This window comes from Monopterus albus, unplaced genomic scaffold, assembly GCF_001952655.1.
Source record: "Monopterus albus unplaced genomic scaffold, M_albus_1.0 scaffold2.1, whole genome shotgun sequence".
Taxonomy (NCBI): Eukaryota; Metazoa; Chordata; class Actinopteri; order Synbranchiformes; family Synbranchidae; genus Monopterus; species Monopterus albus.
The window spans coordinates 4548627-4568803 of NW_018127882.1; the positions used below are offsets into that span (position 1 = coordinate 4548627).

General features: G+C 40.4%; 1 protein-coding gene across 6 annotated transcripts; it reads left to right on the forward strand.

The window, feature by feature from the left end:
- Window positions 1-787: 787 nt before the first annotated feature.
- ocrl (OCRL inositol polyphosphate-5-phosphatase) lies at window positions 788-17352 on the forward strand. Of its 6 annotated transcripts, none has more exons than XR_002274342.1 (25): window positions 790-1436; window positions 1950-2029; window positions 4062-4153; window positions 4550-4588; window positions 4967-5080; window positions 6665-6859; window positions 7021-7264; window positions 7371-7544; window positions 7684-7785; window positions 7888-8002; window positions 8145-8261; window positions 8694-8875; window positions 9215-9326; window positions 9787-9896; window positions 10067-10202; window positions 10367-10477; window positions 10642-10807; window positions 11100-11335; window positions 12060-12083; window positions 13193-13312; window positions 13934-14018; window positions 14385-14512; window positions 14606-14717; window positions 15145-15344; window positions 15491-17348. XR_002274342.1 is itself a non-coding variant. In XM_020592368.1 (25 exons), the coding sequence occupies exons 2-25, from the start codon at window positions 1395-1397 to the stop codon at window positions 15267-15269; spliced, it is 2961 nt and encodes a 986-aa protein (XP_020448024.1). In that variant the 5' UTR covers window positions 790-1299; window position 1394; the 3' UTR covers window positions 15270-17274. The 6 variants fall into 6 exon arrangements, 5 of the variants coding, with proteins under 5 accessions (XP_020448038.1, XP_020448053.1, XP_020448063.1 ...); XM_020592368.1 differs by having other exon boundaries at window positions 790-1299; window positions 1394-1436; window positions 15145-17274; XM_020592382.1 differs by having other exon boundaries at window positions 788-1436; window positions 7374-7544; window positions 15145-17352.
- The last annotated feature ends 2825 nt before the right edge of the window (window positions 17353-20177 follow it).

Sequence of the window (20177 nt, forward strand, 5' to 3'; positions counted from 1 at the left end):
ACATTATCTTTTACAAAATAATTTAACTGTGCTTCTTCCTGGTCATGACAATAATATAGTCAAAAATCTGCATAAATTAATTTAGCAAAATTTCTATCTACATTTGTTTTGGTTCTAGGATGTTGTGTGAAAATGTTAAAAATGAGACCAGTACAAAGTGCATAATTCTAAAACATAGTACTGTATGTGTAGTGAGAACTGTGTGTTTACAATGATGCCTTTATTTTTGTTTCATTAACTCAAGAACTTAAGCACAATGCATCATGGGAAGTGCAAATGGGACTGGAAAGATGTCCACCATAAGTGTAGCTGCCATTTAGGTGTAAGATCAAGTTTAAATATTAAAATGGGCTGGATGATTAACTGGTTTTGTATCTTTTTCATTTTGTGGCATTCTGTAGTCATTTGTTTGCATTTCCAACAGACTACAGCGCCTTCATGGTTCTCTGTTCTAGGGGCCCTCAGGCCCCTCAGGGCCCTTGGGCCCTTTGCCTGGTAGGCCCATTCAGTAATCCATCCATGTAGTGGGGGTCAGTAGGAACTTCAGTACTCCTGTGCTGGAGGGAAGAAACCTCATTCTTCAGAAGCATATTCCATCATTGTGTTCAGCACACTTTTTCATAATATTAAGCCAGTCATTAACCTAGAGCTGCAACCATTAGTCACTTCGTTGATAGAAAATGAACTGACAACTATTTTGATTAATCAGTGACCCTCACGTGGTTATAATTCCCGGTCGCTTATCAAGGAATCTCTTTGTTTTATAACCCAGCTGTATTTGTCAGACAGAGCTGAGGCTCCGAGGCACAAGGTGGCGTTTTGTCTCCTCACAACGGTTTCCAACCGCCGTTAAACTTCCCGAAGATAAGGCTAAAATAGAACTGGGACCGAAGAAGTAGTCCGTTTCCACACTCCAGTTCAGTGGGTGGCAGTAAGTAGGTACACCTTAAGGTGGCTTGCAAACTGCCATTAACAAGAAGACGAAGAAGAAGAAGAAGAAGTAGTAGTCAGGTGCCATAGCCTGATGTTTCTATTTCCTTTATCTCAATATGCAAGCTATGTAATATGACCAGCTTGTTCCCTGACACCGAGCGGGGTCTTTGTGAAGCCGGATACGTCAGGCATTCTCACAGGATGGCGGACACTAACCTCTATACTTTGACCTCGTAGCTTTGGTAAACATCTGTGTCTCCACCCAGAGCTAACAACAACAGTTTGCTAACAAGCGTTTAGGGCTTAGCAACCAGCACTGATCAGCTGCCACAACCGGAGAGGCCGCCGCAGCATCTGCATCACCGGGTGGGGATTTAACTAACTTTCTCTGTTTTAAACGTTCGGACTGAACCAACTCAAAAGCTAAAGTCGCACTGCTATTTATTTTGTATCTGTAAAGAATGGATACTTCATTGGGGATATGCGAGGAGGAGTGCTTGGGAATATCCTTTTTGAATGACAGTCAGGTTACAGCTTTTTTGTGTGTGTATTTCTTAGCCTACTTTAGCTTGTTGGCTAACGTTAGCAATTCAGCTAACACGATACAAAAACATGGACTTGGCTAAACGCATTTTAGACACGAGTGTAACCTAGCGTTTTAATAGATACAGCTGCTTTCTAATTTTGTTTACTAATAACCATGCCAAATTGACCCGTCTCGTTTAAATAAACCGATTTCTTTATCAGAATAACGTTAGCCACTGTATAGTGTAAAATTCGATAACGCTAACTACATTGTCTGCTACTAACCAACTTCACCACTGAGCTACTTGCCACTTGTCAAATTAATTGCCGCCTAATTCTCAATTAGCATGGCTTCTTCTAACACAGATCATCCCTTCAGACAGTCTACCCACTCGAATACTAACACAGTTGGATTAAAACTCAGCGCTTGAGATGTCCAAGCATTTCACATCCATCCACAATCTCAATAGTTCCTTGATTCTTCTGCTCACACCGTGAGAGGTCAGGAGCTGAGGTCTGGCCAGAAGGAGCCCAGGCTGCTGTCTCTAATTAAGCGCAGTGGGGAATTTATGTAAGTATCAGAGAAACCGGTGACTGGAAATGTATGCATTTGAAGATAAAGTAGGTAAATTTAGTAAGGTGTGACAGATTGAGCTTGTGTTTTTAAAACAGGTCTTGTTCAGGTGCAGCATTGGCTTCCTTTTAGCTTTTGCTTTGGTGTGATGAAATTCAGGTTGAGGGTACACACTTGCTGAGGCGTTCCAGAATTGTGTGGCTGTCCACTGTATTGTAAAAGGTGTGTACCACATTGGCATCAGGACAGTACTGCTGGTTAAGGTGTAGTATTTTGGTTCAGTGTTACAGCAACAGGATTTTAACCCAGGTTATCCAGTGGGTGTGAGCAGCTCTGTACACAAACGTACCACATTGCTGCTCAGTCAGATCTGCTAGTCACTTGCACAGAACCTCATGTGTTCCCCCTGGATGGCGCAGCACCAGCAGTTTTATTAAAAAGGATACTGTGGGTGATGGCAGTGAGCGTGTTAAATCATTGGTGCTGTTTGGATTTATAGCAGGCTGTGGTGTGTGCTAATGTGAAGGAGAAAGCAAATAGTCCCACCACCAGCCAGCTCACTACCCATTATCCAGAATTCCTCCACTTAGTCTTGGACTGTAATGAGACTCACATGGGCACACAAGCCATGTTGTCGTATAACTGTGTTCAAATCACACACACGTTAAGCTCAGGAGCAGTCCTCAACTGGACACAGTGGTGAAGAGTCAGACATCATATTGGGGTTTAGTCGGTGCTGTAGAAATATTATAAAGCGACACCTGCTGACATTTTTTAAATCAGCAAAAGTTGACATTTTTATCACAATATGAAGCATATTACAGTACAACAGCCTTGTAGTAATTTCCAGTGTGAGTCTCACAATGTTCTTTGCTGAAACTGTCCAATGTGTTTTTTAACTCGGTGCTAATTTTTAAGCATGTATATGTGTTGATCATTAAAGTTCTGATTCAGTGGCTTCTAGTCAGCGTTGGTGAAGTTGTAGTCATCTTTGGCTGTGCAGTTTTTTCTGTTTAGCTTTTTTTTTGTTATGATTTTGGAGACTGTTCTTTGTCATCACAGTTGATACATTTATAGACTTTGCCAAAGATATAGCAGTTTTAATTTGCAGCTGTTAGGCCCATTAACAGTGTAAAAACATCAATTTTAAAGTTTTTTTTGTAGTTTTTTACAGCAGCTTAACAGAAGTTCATAGAGGACAGACAATTGTCTATAAACTGTAGCCTCAAAAATAAAGATCAAGCTAAAACAAATGTGTTTGAGAATCTCAGTTAAAACTAGATATCATGAGTTTCATAACATTTATTTCAGGTCTGCTGTAGTGTGTGGTGCTTCAGCTACTTTCTCTGCTCCCTTGAGGAGGGGTTGTTCTCCGTTATTGCTTATCGTGCAGCTTACGACATCAGGGGCCACTGTTGTTTTTGGGGAACTCAAAGTTTGTTTGACACATTTAGGCATGCAGAGCTGAATCATTTTCAGCATTCTGACTAACTGTGAGGTGGACTGAAGGTGTGGTCAGTGCCCACCCTACTGCTTTAACCTTGACTGTTAGTCAACCAGTGTTAGAGAGTGAAATATGACCCTGTCTACATTAACCCAAGTCACAGATTTGAAGCTGCTTGTAACTCCTCTGAATGTGCTCCAGGTTGCTAAAGAACCTGACTGAGGCCGACGGCTTGTCAGTTAATTTTGTGCAGTGTTTGCTTTTTTCAACTAAAGCAACTGGACTGCAAATTAGACTAAATATAATTTTGCATGTGCATTTCAGATTTTTGTACATCTTTAACATTTTAATCGCTTGATAATTCTAATAATTCTAATAGTACATACTATATACCCATATTGCATGTTAAATGTGTTCATACTGAATGCTTTGCATGAAGCATAACTTTAATTGCTAGAGAATGTAATGAGAAATTGCTGTATCTTGTCTACATATGCTTTGTGTTGTAGATGATTTTACTGATAAAATGATTTTAAAATATCACAGAGTTGATGTTAACTGAGAGTCTGTGCTGTTCTCATACAGACTGGGGGTTTTAGCCACTCCTGAAGCTGTTGTGTCTCGTCCAGTGGCCCAGCTGTCTATACCCATTAATGGTAATTTTGAAATTGTACGAGGTGCGTTGCCTTTGTTTTCACTATCAAATTTGCAGGATTAACTGTTTACCGTAATGAAATGTTGAGGATATTTTAAGTCACCAACAGCTACAAATAGTTCTTCATCTCTTCAATAGGGTGTTTGTGATCCCTGTCCAGTAGACACAGCCTGTGGCCATTGGGCCTCACATTGTTGAACTCCTTTACATACCAGTGTAACTGTTTATGCAGGGTACAGTGGCGTAAGAGTGAAAGTCCAGGGAACAATTCCTTTGAACCTGGAAGTCAGAACGTAAATCGATATATGAAAACTAGGTCTTGTTGAAATATTTTATAGCATGATTGGTTTATTGTTTTACACACAGCAGACCTTTGAACTGCATTTGCACCTTTAAGCTCTGTCCTCATTCATTTCAGAAGCTGAAGAGGCTCTTCTTATTGATTTCTCAGTAGATTGTAAGTACTTTTTTACTTCTCCTTGGGTTAAGTAATTCCCTTTTCAGCTTCAGCTTCAGTTTCAGGGGCTTTGACCTGGTCCTTCAAGCAAGCCAGAAAAAAATTAAATTGGCCTACACACTGGCAACAAGAGAGAGCTAAAGCATAGCGCATACCACAGCACAGCCCCCATCCAGCCATACTACATTTTTAAAGCATGTCTCAGCTAAATGTCTATTTAGTAGCAACCACGGGTCATGAGTTGCCAGGGCTCTCTGAAAGAATGCTGAATTGGTTCACTGTTAAATCACTTTTCTTTGTATCCTACACAGTCTACATTTCTAATGTGTTTCCCAAGTCCTGAGGTGTCCATCAAGTGTGTTTTCTGTACCCTTCAAGCCTGCATTAGGATACGAATCAAAGGGGAAAAAGCTCCAGAGCTGCTGTTTGAACTGCAGGATGATGATCGGACTCAGACCTTCATCACCCAAGTGAAGAGTGCTCAGCAGCAAGGTAAGGCTTCACTGTGTGTCAGGAGACTAAAGCAGATGAATTATTTAATCACTCAGCTAACATTTATTTACCAAGGGTGGATTACGTGTCTTGCTGATTTCCTGTATGTTCCTCTCAGCCACACACCGGCTGAAAGGCTTCTTTATCTTCCATTTATGTGTTTGGATCCTCCTTTAAAGGTGTAGGCCCACCTTTAAGAAAGGACTTATGTTCGTGTCATTATGCTTTCACACCTGTTTCTATGTTTTATCCATTCAGCTGATACTTTTGAAGTGACTGGGCAAAGTTTCACAACTTTTTCAATCACCAAAATGACTAGATATCAATGGCAGTGAGTGCATCACCTATCCAATGAGCAACCACAAAAATACAGAGAAAAATAAATATGATATATTGGGCAACTATAGAGAATTATTTGTATCTACTACCTGTTCTTTTTTTATCCATATTTATAAACTTACTGTGTTGAAGATGCTGTGCTGACCTTAAAGGTACTTGCACAGAATAATTTGCTGTTGTAGCAGGTTGGAATATACGATGACTCCTCTGTGGTGTAAAAGGTGCCCACTTTCAAAATCCCCCATATAAGGAACATACTGTATATTGTATCATTCAGAAAAGTGGTGTGTTTTCATATTATTTTAATGAACTTGCTTATGATCATACTGATCTGCAGTTCACTGTGTGTTGCCAGAAATAACAGATCTAAGATAACTACACAGCAGCGCAACCACCTGTGGTTTATCACAACTACAGGGGATATCTTAATTGGAGTTGCAAAATATAATGTCTCAGGCTGTACATGTGCCAAACCCAATTTATACAGGTTTGCCATGCATGCTGTTGTGAACCCCTGGCATCGGGGAGATGATTGTGTTGAAAGGCAGCCGTGACATTTGCACTGAGCTGTACTTTAGAATGTGTCAGAATTCGGCGCGGGATGCGGCCGAAAAGTGTTTTGGTGAACTCAATTATAATGCCAGACGAGTAAGTGTAAAACAAAAATGTCTCTTTAATAAGGGAACTAACATTGAACAACGGAAACTTCACGAGACACGGTGACAACACAAAACACAGAATTTACATTCTGTTCATATTTTTATATTGACTTGTACAATTTTTATGTTATGTAAATAAGGTGTCTTTTAAGCTGAGAGCTGCTGGAAGAAATTTCGTTGTGCTATGCATAATGACAAAGATTCTTGACTTGACTTGATGAGGGTCTTCTGTCACCTGATTCAGTCATACTATAGTGGAACTGACCTCTTCAGCCTTGTTATTAACAAACCACTTGGTAGCAAGTATTCTCTCCTTCCTTTTAATAACAACAGAGCTCTTCTGGGTGTTGGCTCACTTTTTTCCATTCATATTTATAATGAGAGATGTCAGTTTAAACAGGATGTGAGTTTGCTTAAGTTGAATGTTTCATAATTCATATTAGCTTTGGTTACTTTGTTTGTTTTTCCTTTAATTGTTTATTCTTGGGACATCTTAAGATAATTCCTGAAAAGAGGCTCCCTGTTGACTAAGGTTGTGTTGTCTCAAATGTGGTGTGTTTCTGACAATGCTGTTTAATTTTCTCAGTTGGATCCAAACTCACGAAACACAGAGTGATGGAGCCACCTCCCCCAGCTAACCCAAGAGGCCCAGTCCCTATCCCTGTGCAAAGAGCAAACAAGACTGCTAACTCTACAGGATCTGGAGTCAACCCATCCAAATCTATCAGTGCACTGCCTCCCAACCCCAACAGCAACACTTCAACAAATCAGACCAACACGGGTAATACATGAATACACCATCTACATTTAGAAAAATCCAGCCGTTAATAAAAAAACGATGCACAAGTGATATCTGGTATCATAAACATAACCATAAATTTCAGATTTTTTCCCAAATGAGTTTCTTTTGCTGTTAGATTGAATCCTCTGTTTTTGTTAAAGATCCAGTTCAATCACTTGCCTCAGATTTTGGTTTTGGGAATGACCTCAACCAAACTATCAAAGTGGAGGAAAAGAAGAACCACCAGAATAGCACATCGGCCTCTAGGGAGCCTCCTCCTGTTCCCCCTCTACCTCCTCGCAGAGCTTCCTACACTCCATCCAGTCCTCTGCCTCCTGTACCAGTCCCTAAAGCTGTTGCTGTACAGGTCAAAGACAACGCCTTCATCACAAACACCAAACCAGAGTAAGTTAAGCTCTCATAACAGTATATTGATTTACTGGAAATTGGTGTTTCATGTCAGTTTAATTTTATAACTACAGTTAAAGAGTATCTACTTTTTTCATTCCAGTAGTTATAGGTCAGGATTTGACCGTATGGACAGGTCACCGTCTTGGTGCGACAGCCCCACTACTAACACCATGAGACAAGCCATGTTCTCCAGCCAGGCAGGACAAAGAGAATACCTTATTAAACACCGCCTAACTAAAAAGGAGGGTGACTATGTGGACATCAAGACCTTCAGGTGAGAGGAGCATCTTTCTTCTGTGTAGCTTTGATTTTGTTGTTTTTGTATGGAAATGCGTAGCAGTGTGCAATTCAGAAATGCTGGAGGTCAGTGCTCCTGCCTCAGCTAACCCTTTACCATGTGTCTTTTTCTTTAGGTTTTTCACTGGTACATGGAATGTGAATGGCCAGTCTCCAGACAGCAGTCTTGAACCGTGGCTCTGCTGTGACACAGAACCTCCTGATATTTATGCTCTGGGGTCAGTAAGAATGACTTGTTTAGTATTTTTCTAATCATGACGTTATACAATGCTGTCTTCTTCTTTTGCTTTAATGACAACGAACACTGTTTATGATACTAGTTTTCAAGAACTGGACCTGAGCACTGAAGCTTTTTTGTACATGGACTCGTCGAAGGAACAGCTGTGGGTGGAAGCTGTGGAGAGGAGTTTGCACCAAAAAGCAAAGTATAAGAGGGTGAGTAGGAGTAAAACCTTCCTAGAGATAAATCAGTACCTTCAGGGCCTTGTCATGTTGATGAAGGCATGATTTTCAGCGTATTAGGACAACACACACGATGGTATAGGCAAACCTGAATTATTTTCTCTTATGTTGACAGGTTCGCGTCATACGTCTAGTTGGAATGATGCTTCTTGTCTATGTCAAAAAGAACTACAAGTGTCACATAAAGGAAGTGGCTGCAGAGCATGTGGGGACGGGAATCATGGGAAAAATGGTTTGTTCACATGAAACACGGATTGACTATGCATGTAAAAATACATATAATGCTAGACACCCATGGAATAAGAAGTAGTAAAATGTTTTTTAAAAAATCCGATATTGCTTAGTGTTAAGAAATACAGCATCTGCAGCTGGATCTAGAGCTGTACCAAATACAAGTCCCTTATTCTTTGCTCATGGTCTAACTTTCCCTCCAAATCCCACTGAAATCTGTTAAGTTTTTGGGAGAGTCTGCAAAGTGACAAACAAGACAGACAATATTACTTCTTTGGTGATGTCTTTTTCTCATTTACAGTGTTTACAGTACACCACTTGGCTTCTGTTAAATTTATTTACTGTTTCACATGATTTCTACACTTTATTCCTGCATGCAGTTGTCTGTAATTAAAGTAAGGGACTGTTTAAATGGCAATCTTTATATTCACAGGGGAACAAAGGAGGTGTGGCAGTGAGGTTTGTTTTCCACAACACTAGTTTTTGCATCGTCAATTCCCATCTAGCTGCACACGTGGAAGACTTTGAGCGACGCAACCAGGACTATAAAGATATATGTGCCCGCATGACCTTCCACTTACTGGACCATCCCCCTCTTGGTATCGTCAAGCATGAGTGAGTCCCTGAGTCATTCATGTCCAAAGTGAGAGCATAGTTCTAGATTAATGTGCAAAGTCTGATTTTTACACCCACTGGTTATGTTTGTATCATCAGCTCTGAGGTTTTGTTCATCAGCAGCTGTTACTGAAATCTGATGTTTCTTTCTCTTTTGCTGTTATTACATTAATTTTCACATTTCCAGTCTTTTATCTGCATTACCTTTAGTATTAAATGAGCTACAGGCTGAAATTCTCACTTACTGAATTTTAGTATTTGTGAGGATAGTGATATTCACTACAAAGTTGTTCCTGTAATTCTGTAGTTTTAACCCATCTGTCTCTTTTTGTGTTTCAGTGTAGTAATCTGGCTCGGGGATTTAAACTATCGTCTCTTCATTAATGATGCTCTTGAAGTCAAACGGCTCATTGCTAAGAATGAACTAAAGAAGCTTCAGGAGGCTGATCAGGTAAGTAGGTTATCCAGCCCAGTGACATTTTCTCTGTATTTATTTGTTGTGCACTGATATCCAACAGCTGAAAGAAAACGTACAATACCATCACAGTTAGGCAAACTTAGAGCAAGAACACAAAAGGTTTTAGAAATAATACCTTTTGTGATCATTATCAGGTTCTCAAAAATGTCCCTTTCACTGCTTTTGTTTCTACAATTATCTACATCTTTCCTATTTAGAATTTTTAAAAGCATTACTTTAACATAAATTAACTGTGTATTGAGTCATTTTAACATGAGAATTTTGCACTTGGCTGTTCTAATGCTAATGTTGCTGCTCATTATAATTATGATTGATTTCCTCTTTAACCCTGTTTATTGTGACAGTAATTTAGGATTTTTATTTATTTATTTGTTTTTGTTTTTACTCTCTTGCCCAGTAATACTTGACAATTCTGCCACTTTTTTATATGTAGCTGAACATTCAAAGGCAGACCAAGAGAGCCTTCACTGACTTCCTCGAGGGGGACATTACCTTCATTCCCACGTACAAGTATGACCCCAGAACAGATCGATGGGACTCGAGGTAAAAATGTATTCCTTTGTTTTATCTTTTTAAATACACAGACTTTCACCAATATTTGTATTGCTTTTGCTCTCTTACCCCCAGTTTCACATTTTGTTCTTTGGAATCCCGATTAAGTCTTGCTAGTAGGGAATAGACTTTGGCTCTGAACTAACAACTGTTTCCTGCAGTGGGAAGTGCCGTGTCCCGGCTTGGTGTGATAGAATCCTGTGGAGGGGCGACAGTGTCAGGCAGCTCAAATACCGGAGTCACATGGAGATGCAAACTAGTGATCACAAGCCTGTCAGCTCTGTCTTCAGTGTAGGGGTACGAGCCTATATTGACAAAAAAAAACAAACACTTAAACTGAAACTTTGGTTAAAGCCTTTGAGATTCTACTATCACTGTGATGATATGTACGACTTACATATGTTGAATATTTTCTTTATTGCTAAAATTTGATAAATATTACCTGTGTGTTTGTGTAACAGGTGAAAGTGGTAAATGAGCAGCGCTACAAAAAGGTGTTTGAGGAGATTGTTCGGGCAATGGACAGAATTGAGAATGATTTCCTTCCATCTGTATCTCTGAGCAGGAGAGAGGTAAGGTTAAAGTGTTCACACACGTGCTTGTCATATTCCTGTTTCATGTTTCTTACTCCTAATATAAATGTCACTAATCGGTAATAACATTTAAAACGTCTCAAACACAGTAGCTTGTTCTAAGTTCCCTTTTACTGAGAGTCTTTTTTTTTCTTGTCCTTCAGTTTACATTTGAGAATGTGGTGTTCCGGCAGCTTCAGAAGGAGCGCTTCCAAATAAAAAATGATGGGCAGGTCCACTGTCACTTCGCCTTCATCCCTAAACTCAATGACACGCAGTACTGCAAGCCTTGGCTGCGTGCCGAGCCAAGTGATGGCTTTTTAGAGCCAAGTAAGTCCTTTTGCTTTAGTAAATCTCGTTTTATGATTGTTCGGGTTTCCCTGAAGTTTAGAACTATGATCATGTAGTGGTTTAATTGGTAAAGTAAAAGATGGGTGATAAATTTCATCACATCTCTTTAGAACCACTTTCCACTGTTTCATGTCCAGTTTGAGGATGAAAAATATGTACAATACCTTGCAAGACGATAATCCTTTATTTTACAATGAATCAGCAACACAGCGGCAACAGCTCTGATAATGTTTTCAGCTTCCCACTGACCCTCTGCCTTCTTCCTGCACAGATGAGACGCTAGAGATTTATTTGGAGGTGTATGTCAGTAAAGACTCTGTTACACTACTGAACTCTGGAGAGGACTCTATAGAGGACATTCTGGTGCTCCACCTGGACCGAGGCAAGGACTACTTCATTACCATTTCTGGGAACTACCTGCCCAGCTGCTTTGGCACCTCACTGGAGACTCTGTGCCGCATGAAGAAGCCCATCAGAGAGATCCCCATCACCAAACTCATTGACCTGGTGAGGGAACGCTAGTTCAGCATTCACAAAAAGAGAAATACATTCAGGCCAGTTTAACTGATAGGATTAGTGGAAAAAAAAAAAGACATTTTCCTGAAATTATTTGAAAGCTGATTTTGAAACATAAACCTTTCTGTTTGCAGAGCAGTCTAGCTCAGATTGTAATCTGATGGCTGTTCCCCCTCTGTAGCGATTCAGAACCTGAGCGGATGTGTGAGGACTTGTTTCCTCCCTCAGAGTAAATTCGGTCACTGAGGAAACCTGAATGTGAAGAATAGAAAATGTCTCAACATGAATATTTTTGGCCAAGGGAATAAGGAAGTAGCTAAAACATGGGAAGAGAGCTCCCAATGAACATGGAAAACTGACTCACATTAGATCCACTTTAGCCTGTTTAATATCAATAGTTTCCTCTGGCCTTAATATGATCACCTCTCTCTAGCTCCATAATGCAGTTTCTACTTAATCTGGTTTGGCTTTGGAATACAGAGTGACATGCACTACTCCTTTATTTCTACTTAAACTGTTCTATTTTCCTCCTGGCCTGGTATATATGATCAAATGATTTATGCATGAGCGATCCATAATCTATCTAGTGTGTTTTTATTTATAGCACTTCTCTCTACTGTATGTTTTCTTCTTTTGTTTCCCTTCTTCACCCCTCCTTGCCTTGATCATTCCTTTCCAAATCTTCACTATGGTTGTGGGCTGACTTCTTGCTCAGGGAGAGGACAGCTACATGGATAAGGTAAAACATTAACTCTAATAATGATCAGTGTTATCCATCAAAGCAGGGTCAGTATGACTTTAGTTGTAAGACGTTTGTGATCAAGTGTCTGCTCTATGACACTCTATTGACCTCGTTGATTCATGTCAAAATGTGCAACTGGCTCAAGTCTTATTAGAATCAGTTGCGACATTAATATCATAGCAAAATCCCAGTCTAGGCTCTGTCCTGTAAATGTGCAGCATTAAATTCAGCTAAGGCTGAACAGAAAGCTGAATCAGTGCATACTTGCTCTAAATTTCAGTAAGTTGACTAGGGCAGCAGCCAGTAACCTACCAGCAAACACAAACCAGACATGCCAGCCTAGTTATAAACTGTGTGTTGCTCAGTCACCCATTAAATCTCCCCCATAGCCTGTTGAGGGCAGGACACAACAGTCCAGTGAAGGTTAGACATGCACATTAAATCCCATTTCGCAGGAGGCCACCCTTCCTGCACAGTTCCTCCAGTCACATGATTAAAGCTAAGGAAGAGAAGTATTAGGGTGTGTTCAGCTCAGTCTCCTCTTCAAGTTCTTTCTTCATCAGTGAAACCAAATAACTGCACAAGTAGACACAGAGTCTTTTTATTGGAAGAGTCACCCCACTCATCATTAAGAGTCACTTTGGTTGCTAAAACATTTTACAGAGTATCACATTAGTTCTGCATGGTAGTATTGTGCCCCATTAATAGCTCACTCTAGTTTCTGCTGCCTTCGTGCGCAGCCTCACTAGCTGTGGTTATTTTTGGATGTCTCTTGTGAGTCTCACGGATCCATTTGCAGAGACAAAAGACCGTGATATCCAGCTCTTAGTGAAATGGGTCTCTTTCAAGTCTCCAGACACTGCAGATAATCTTGACCTCACTGCTGCTCCTGCTCCATCACTAATTGATCAGATGTGTTGAGCAGTCATTCTAGGAGTCTCTGTTACACTTGATCAAAACAGTATGAATCACAGAGTATGGGAATAATGTCATGAATTCCAATAATTTTTCTTTAAATGAATAAATGGGGAGATCTTGTTTGATCTTCCAAAAATAAGCTAATATATCTGCTGCAGTTTGTAAAACAAAGTGTAACATCTCAACAGGAGAAGTCAAAGATGAAATTCCTCATGGTGGATGGTGCAGGTACTGAGGACACACCTCTAAAGATCCCCAAGGAGGTGTGGATTCTGGTCAACCACCTCTACACCAAGGCCTGTGATCAGGTGAGAACGCTAAAGCTAAAGAGAAGTGATGTGACTGTGAAGGTAAGGAAAGTAGCTCATTGAGTTACTGTGGTGATGCTAAGTTAGCTTTTGTAACTTTTAACATAGTAATACAACATAGTTCCTCTCTGTGCTTCAGTGTTTTCATCAAAGCAGTAATGACAATACTCTAATATATTTTCTAGTATTTTTTTTAACAAGTATAGTCCCTTTGTGAGTATGATGTAATATTTTGAAAATGACTACTGGTTATTTATGCACAACACATTTTTCAGAAACCAACAACAGCAATGTGCACATAATGGCCAAAAGGATAGAATCTGTTATTGTTCACTCTTCCTCTCGTCTCTGTACCTTTATGAAGCACATTGAGTTGAAACATTTTCGCTCTGCCCCAGGTAAATTCTTGTCTAATGGTATCTTTACTTTGATTACACTACCGAGCAGAAGTTTGGACACACTTTCAATTCAGCAGAAAAGTATGTCCAAAACCTATGACTTGTAGTGTATATGCAATTTTTCTGCCTCTAAATCTTGCCACACTTCCTGTCTGAACACCCGATAATCGGACGTCTGTGAGCTGCATTAAATGCTCCATGTTTATCTCTGTATGACTCTCAGGAGGACTTGTTCCAAACACCTGGCCTGCAAGAGGAGCTGCAGAGTATCATCGACTGTCTGGACACCAGCATCCCAGACTCCATCCGTATCCTTATTTATGAAGCCTCTTGCACTGGCCCAGATTTCACCAAGACCCAGTACTGCAGTCACTGAAATGCCAAGCAACAAATAAAATAACAGACATGTGTACATCACTCTTACTCTGTTAACACATAGACCCCGTTTTGTCTTAACAGTTAAAGTGAGAAGGGTAAATCTGGACCCTGACTCTGAATGTCTTGGCTCAAAAAGCATTAAAATCACAGTGAGCTCATTTGCTACATGTAGTAAGACACACAGACTGAGACTGGGTCTGAAAATTCTCATTAGGAAGTTTGCAGTCCATTTCATTCCCTCCTGTTTATCCTATTTGCTTTATCCCGTTTGCTTGCTTCCCTAACTGTTCATGCAGCTGGTTGTAACCACTCTGTAGCAGAGGCCCTATTGATCTTCTTGGAGGCCCTGCCGGAGCCAGTAGTATGTTACGAACTCTACCAACGGTGCCTAGACTGCGCTCATGACAGCCGCCTCTGCAAACAGGTGCAGTAACCCTCTACACCGTTGATACAGCAATATTACTTTATACAGTAAATGTGTCTAGCTAATCTTTGTCTCTATCTTGGTGATTGACAGCTAATCTCCCAGCTACCCCGGGCTCACCGCAATGTGTTTCGCTACTTAATGGCCTTTCTGAAGGAACTTCTCAAACACTCACACAACAACAACCTAACAGCCAGCCTCACAGGTACAGAATGGATGGCTTCTATCATAATCGCTGTACTTTATAGCTCATTATACTAAAGCTATTGTAATGTTTGTTATATGTGTGTCCTTGTGCTTGTTCTGATTTTCCCATCAATATGATTAATTAACCATGAACATTAACATTACTTGTTCTGTAAGCTAATGAGACAACAACAGTAGTGACATCCATGTTCACAGAAAGATTCTAATGAAAACTTCTTAAATGGTGCCCGTCCCTCAATGCTTTTATATACTATGTGTTTGGCTACAATGACCTGAATATTGTAGCAGCTTATATTAGCTTCACAGTGCTGTATATGCAAACCATGTACTGTAATACTGTTTGATTTTATCTGATGGAAGATTAAGTTGGTCTTACCTATATTGGTTTTTTTTCTTTACCTCTTTGTCCCATTCTTGTATTTTAGCCACCCTCTTTGCCAGCCTCCTTATCCGACCACCTCCAAACCTGGTGGGCAGGCAGACGTCACATGACCGGCAGAAATCCATCAATTTCATTCTGGGCTTCCTCATGTCAGGAGACGAGGAGTAAACAAGGCCGACGGTGTCATCGCTGCGTCAGTCGTGATTGGAGTTGATTCCCAACCTGGCTTCCTCTTGGCAAAGGGTGTGGACCTGTGCAACACTGTATAACATAATCCACTTGGTGTTTTGTCATCTTTTAGAGACCAGTGCAGCTGTGTTGCACCCTGCCTTTTACAAACTCCCATGTTATTGGTACCAAGACTTCTGATTTGATTGTCATATCTTCAGTTCATTCACAGTATGACTGCTCAGTGGATTTGGAAGCACCTGGGAGTGGTTTGAACTGATATGTCTATGCGCTTCCCGACGACCCACAGGACCTGCGCCTCCAGGCTAGAGTTGTCCTCGTCCTCAGCTGACCCGTCTTGCTGTCGGTGCTCATGCCAAAATAATCCCTGAACAGTGGCTGAATGTGAAAACACTATGTATCGTTAGATTCTAAAGTAAAGACTTATTTACACTAAAGAAAATGAAATTCCTGAAGTTTTAAGAAGTTAACTGAATGCAAGTAGACTGTTCAAAGCATTTGATAGTTTGAAATGGGATCATTGTGGAAATCTGTCACCAAGAATGTTTAAGCTTAAGATAAACCATGACAATCATCCAATTCAGAGGAGATAATTGTTAAGATATTTGTTACCATATCCATTGTATTTTGATTATTTATATTTTTTGTCTGAGCAGTTTTGGCTCCTTCTACAGTATGGTTTTTTTGGTTTGTTTTAGCTCTGTACGTTCTAAAATGTCAGCACTTGTTTTTAATCACTCTGTTATCCTGATAGTGTGCTGGTGTTTTTGTGTAACGTCAACTATCACCTTTACTTCTTGTTTGGCCAGTTCCTCTTGAGTTACAAAACAAGTCTGTTAACATGCCAACTTCCTGGTTGCCCGGAGTCAAGTGAAGTCACCCTCCGTGGTTCTTTATGTCTCATGTGGTGTAAATATTGTAGTGATTGTTTCCCTGTTTCAAGGGTATTTGACTGTCAGCATGGGGTATCTAAAGTTTGTCATTTTTGTCCGGATGGTGGAATCGATAATGTCTGTTCTTTTTTTTCTTCACTTCTATAACTGTTTACATTCCATATTCATTGCTTTAAGCCTGTGTGATGCCAAGACGGTTGCTGTATTCCTTGTGGTAAATCCAAATGAGTAATACTCCAAGAGATACGACACTTTCTGGGTGCAAGATTTAATGGCTCATTACTCTGCAGGATTCAGGATTTTTCCCTCCCATGGTCCCTCTTGCAAAACTTGTCATGGTTATTGAAATAAGGAACTTCTGTGCTTCTGTATAATAAATAACCTCAACTTTGTCACGTTATGCCACCATACCAAGTGATGTATTTGTGTGAGTTCATTGTGCTTTTTGTCTTCAGTTTTGTCAGTGTGCTAAAAATCTAAAGGTAGGAAAGGAAACCCGTGCATCTTTTTTCAACTTCTCAGAATTTATTAGTACTTTTAATTTATTTAACATAAATAAAACTGTGTAAAGCTGTTTGTGTTTCAGTTCAACATCCTTTTTTGAATCAGGATATAAATCCTATTGTATCTTGGTTGAGGAAAAACAACTGTTAAATGATTTCATGTATTCCTCTGGAACATGTGAAATTGTTGCTGGCTGATGAGCGTGCTGTGTTAGTGGCCAATGAGAGATCCTTCGTCTCAGCGCTACATTCTCAATCCTTGTGAATATAAAAGCCTCCACCTTGGACCTGCTGTCCCTGATTGCCTGTTGTTATGTTGCAGCCCAATTCAAACCCATCTCCACCCATGGCCATGCTCAGACTGGAGGGGTTGAGTATGCATTGGGTGGGGGCAGTACCAGGCCTTTATCAGGTCAGTGTCAGGCTCTGGGTAAAAGGTGGCTTCGTTAGATCTTAGGGACAGGTTCTAAATGTTGTTACGCTTCCGCTTTTCATATGTTTAAGATGCAAGACGCATGTTTAAGTGTTTAAAAATCTGTGGAAGCCTGCATACTGACATGATTAATGACAACACAGTAAATTTAATATGTTTAAATTGTGAATATAAATGCTGAATATGGGTGGCTGGTGTCGCCCTGAGGGAGAGCTTCAGTGATGATGACGTGCATTTTGTGCTCTTGAAAAAAAGAAACATCATGTTGTACACTGTTCATTTACCGTGATGGGTAGGGCAAAAATGCACTGAAGCGTTTAAAGAATAATGCTGTATAGTTAGGTTTATTTCAGGTTTATGCATGACTGTATGCTTAGATCAAGGTGGGTCAGATAATCTCCGCTAGGAACCTTTCAGTGTCTTTAGCACTTTGTGTCCTTCTCTCAGGGGGTGTGGCTTTTGACAAGTGCGACTGTGACAAGTTAGGCTTTGTAGCTGCCAAGTCTCTCAACAAGGAGGGTTTGACCTGGTTTGTCCAGGACTGCGCCATCGTCACTACGTATAACGGCCTGGTTAGGCTTATTGAACTTGTGAGGACAAATACTGTTTTTCCTCTAAATGAATGACACATAAACACCTTGTTCTCTCTCTGCTGTGTTATGCCTTTGTTCTTGATTAATGATGCAGTGAATATATACTGTTGGTGTGTGTGTGTGTGTGTATATGTACCAGACTTTTTTGCGTTCTCTGTACCCTATTGGACCATTGTTTTGTGGATGAGAATGAGTGTCTTGAATGTTGGATTGTGGAGCTAGAGGGGAAACTGAGCAACCAGCAAGCCTACATCACCACCACTGTGTCTCAACCTGGCTACAATCTGGATGCAGCAGTAGTATGACTGCACAAAGAAAGGGTAGGGTACTGCTGCTACTGAGTGTGTCTGCTGCATGTTTCTCTGGGTGATGGCACATCTAAATTAAGTTTTCTCAGAGGCAGTCCATTACATGTTGCATCCCATCCCATCAATTTTACTGAAGCTTGCACAGTGACAGGCAGGCTTGATCGATAACCTTGTCAAAATCCATCACCATCTTCAGTGTCTCTCTCTGCAGGATGAGATTTTGTGTGATTCTGAACAACTGCAGAAACAGCTTGAACATCTGAAGAAAGAGCATGGGAAGGCTGCACAGGAGAAGACCTTCATCCAGCAGGAACATCGTGATGTTGCTGAGATGACTGTTAAAATATCATGGCAACTTACCTGGTAACAAAGAAGTTAGTGGAAGCCAGGGCTGTAGCCAGGATTTGAGTCTAAAATTTGACCAGGCAACAACAATAACCCTGATGGCATTGTCAGGGTTATTTTCTCAGCTCTGTCTTGATTTGTTGACATGAACACACAGGTTGAGTAGTCCTGCTTGTGACAAATAAACTGAGCTTCATGTGAGAAACTGGTGGTGGTGGATTTTTAAGAATAGAGATGGTTGGGGTTAGATAAGGGATCGACTATTAGTCAATTTATTAAGGTTAAATGAAGTTACTGCTGTCACTACTTATAGTACCTTTGCAAGTATACATGTACTAAACTGTACATTACACTGGTCTACAACCAAAATGCTTCCAAAACAAAAATATTCTTTTACTAATTCTGAGCCACTAAAACACGGATGACATCTAAAAATGTTGATTGGCTCTGGATTGTATGACATGGCACTGGTGATGTATGAATTTTGTTTGAAAATGACCAAACTTTGTCAGATTACAGAAGGCACGATCTCCAAGCAAAACCAGAAATTGTAACCAAAACTCTTGGTGGATCTTTCGACAAAACTATTGTTGTGTCTCAGCAGTACAAGCCACACATTTTTCCTTTAACTAAGGCGCTTATTAAATTCATAGCTCAAGATGTAAAGCTCTTTGCCCCGATTTTTTTTTTTCTTGAGGTCAAAGGGTGTCATTATCTTTACATGTCAGTTTATTGCATGTCAGCAAAAAACATGAATGATAAAATTATCTTTAAAATTATAGCCAATCAGCTCTTTTAGTGGTCACATTTTAATTCAGCATATAAAAATTCATAATAACTAGCTCATTTCTAAAATTATAGACCTGTGTTATCAGACCTTTGTTGTGATATTGTACCTTCAACAATAGATGGCAGTGTTGTCAAATGTCTCTCTGCTCCTTCTCCCTACGGCTTCCTGGAAAATCAACTGAAACTTGAACAGCTGCTTCTCGGTGGCACAACCCACTGGGTGGTGATCAGCAGCACTCGCACAGTCTGGGCTGGTAGCCCACTGCAACCTGAGGCACCAACCTTTCCAAATCCTCCCCCCAGCCTCACACATGCCAGAGCCCATCTCCTCCCAGCCGGGCCAGATGCGAGGGAGTCTTTGATTTCTCCCTTACAGATGTAATGCAGGGTGTAATACAGTGCCATAATGTTCCCGCTGGCTGAGTTCTCTGGTTTTGAATTGGAAGCAGCTGCAGAGTGACAAGACTTGGTGGGAAGTCGGCAGAGAGGTAGAAGGAGAGCAGAGATGTGGAGGACGAGAGTGAATACTACCCAGCTCAGCCCACAACTAGCTGCAGTTCTCTCAGCACAATGATAGACTGACAGTGATGAAACAAGACACGTTCATTTTAAAGAGTACTACTGACTATTGTGTTCTGCCAATCCTGCTCCATTTGCAAGGACCCCAAATTTTCTGTCTTCATTGTTTCATAGTGCTTTTCTTGCATCACAGGAAGTTGGTGGCTGTGGTAAAACACAGTGAACTGGTGAACATAGTGGAACATTTAGCAGCTAAAGACTTGAATACTCCTTTCCGAAGTTGGTGGATACAGCAGAAAAACATCAAAGAGAGCTAATACTGGACTCACATCTACCAGGTGGCCAGAGACACAACTCCAAATGAATAATAATCTTGATCATATCGCAGGTTTCAAACATTGATAAGTGATGACCTGTAATGTCAAAGTCGTCACTCCTTGTGAGAAATCCTAACACTGCAGTTTCTCCTGTGGAGTGTTTTAACAGCTTTTACTTACTTTTAAT

What these genes read in the sequence shown, in the direction of transcription:
- ocrl (XM_020592368.1), top strand. Translation starts at nt 1,395, where the DNA reads ATGGATACTTCATTGGGGATATGCGAGGAGGAGTGCTTGGGA. An exon ending in AACAAATCAGACCAACACGG is followed by an intron (nt 6,860 to 7,020) that starts GTAATACATGAA and finishes TTTTTGTTAAAG; the next exon opens with ATCCAGTTCAATCACTTGCC. An exon ending in TATCTCTGAGCAGGAGAGAG is followed by an intron (nt 10,478 to 10,641) that starts GTAAGGTTAAAG and finishes CTTGTCCTTCAG; the next exon opens with TTTACATTTGAGAATGTGGT.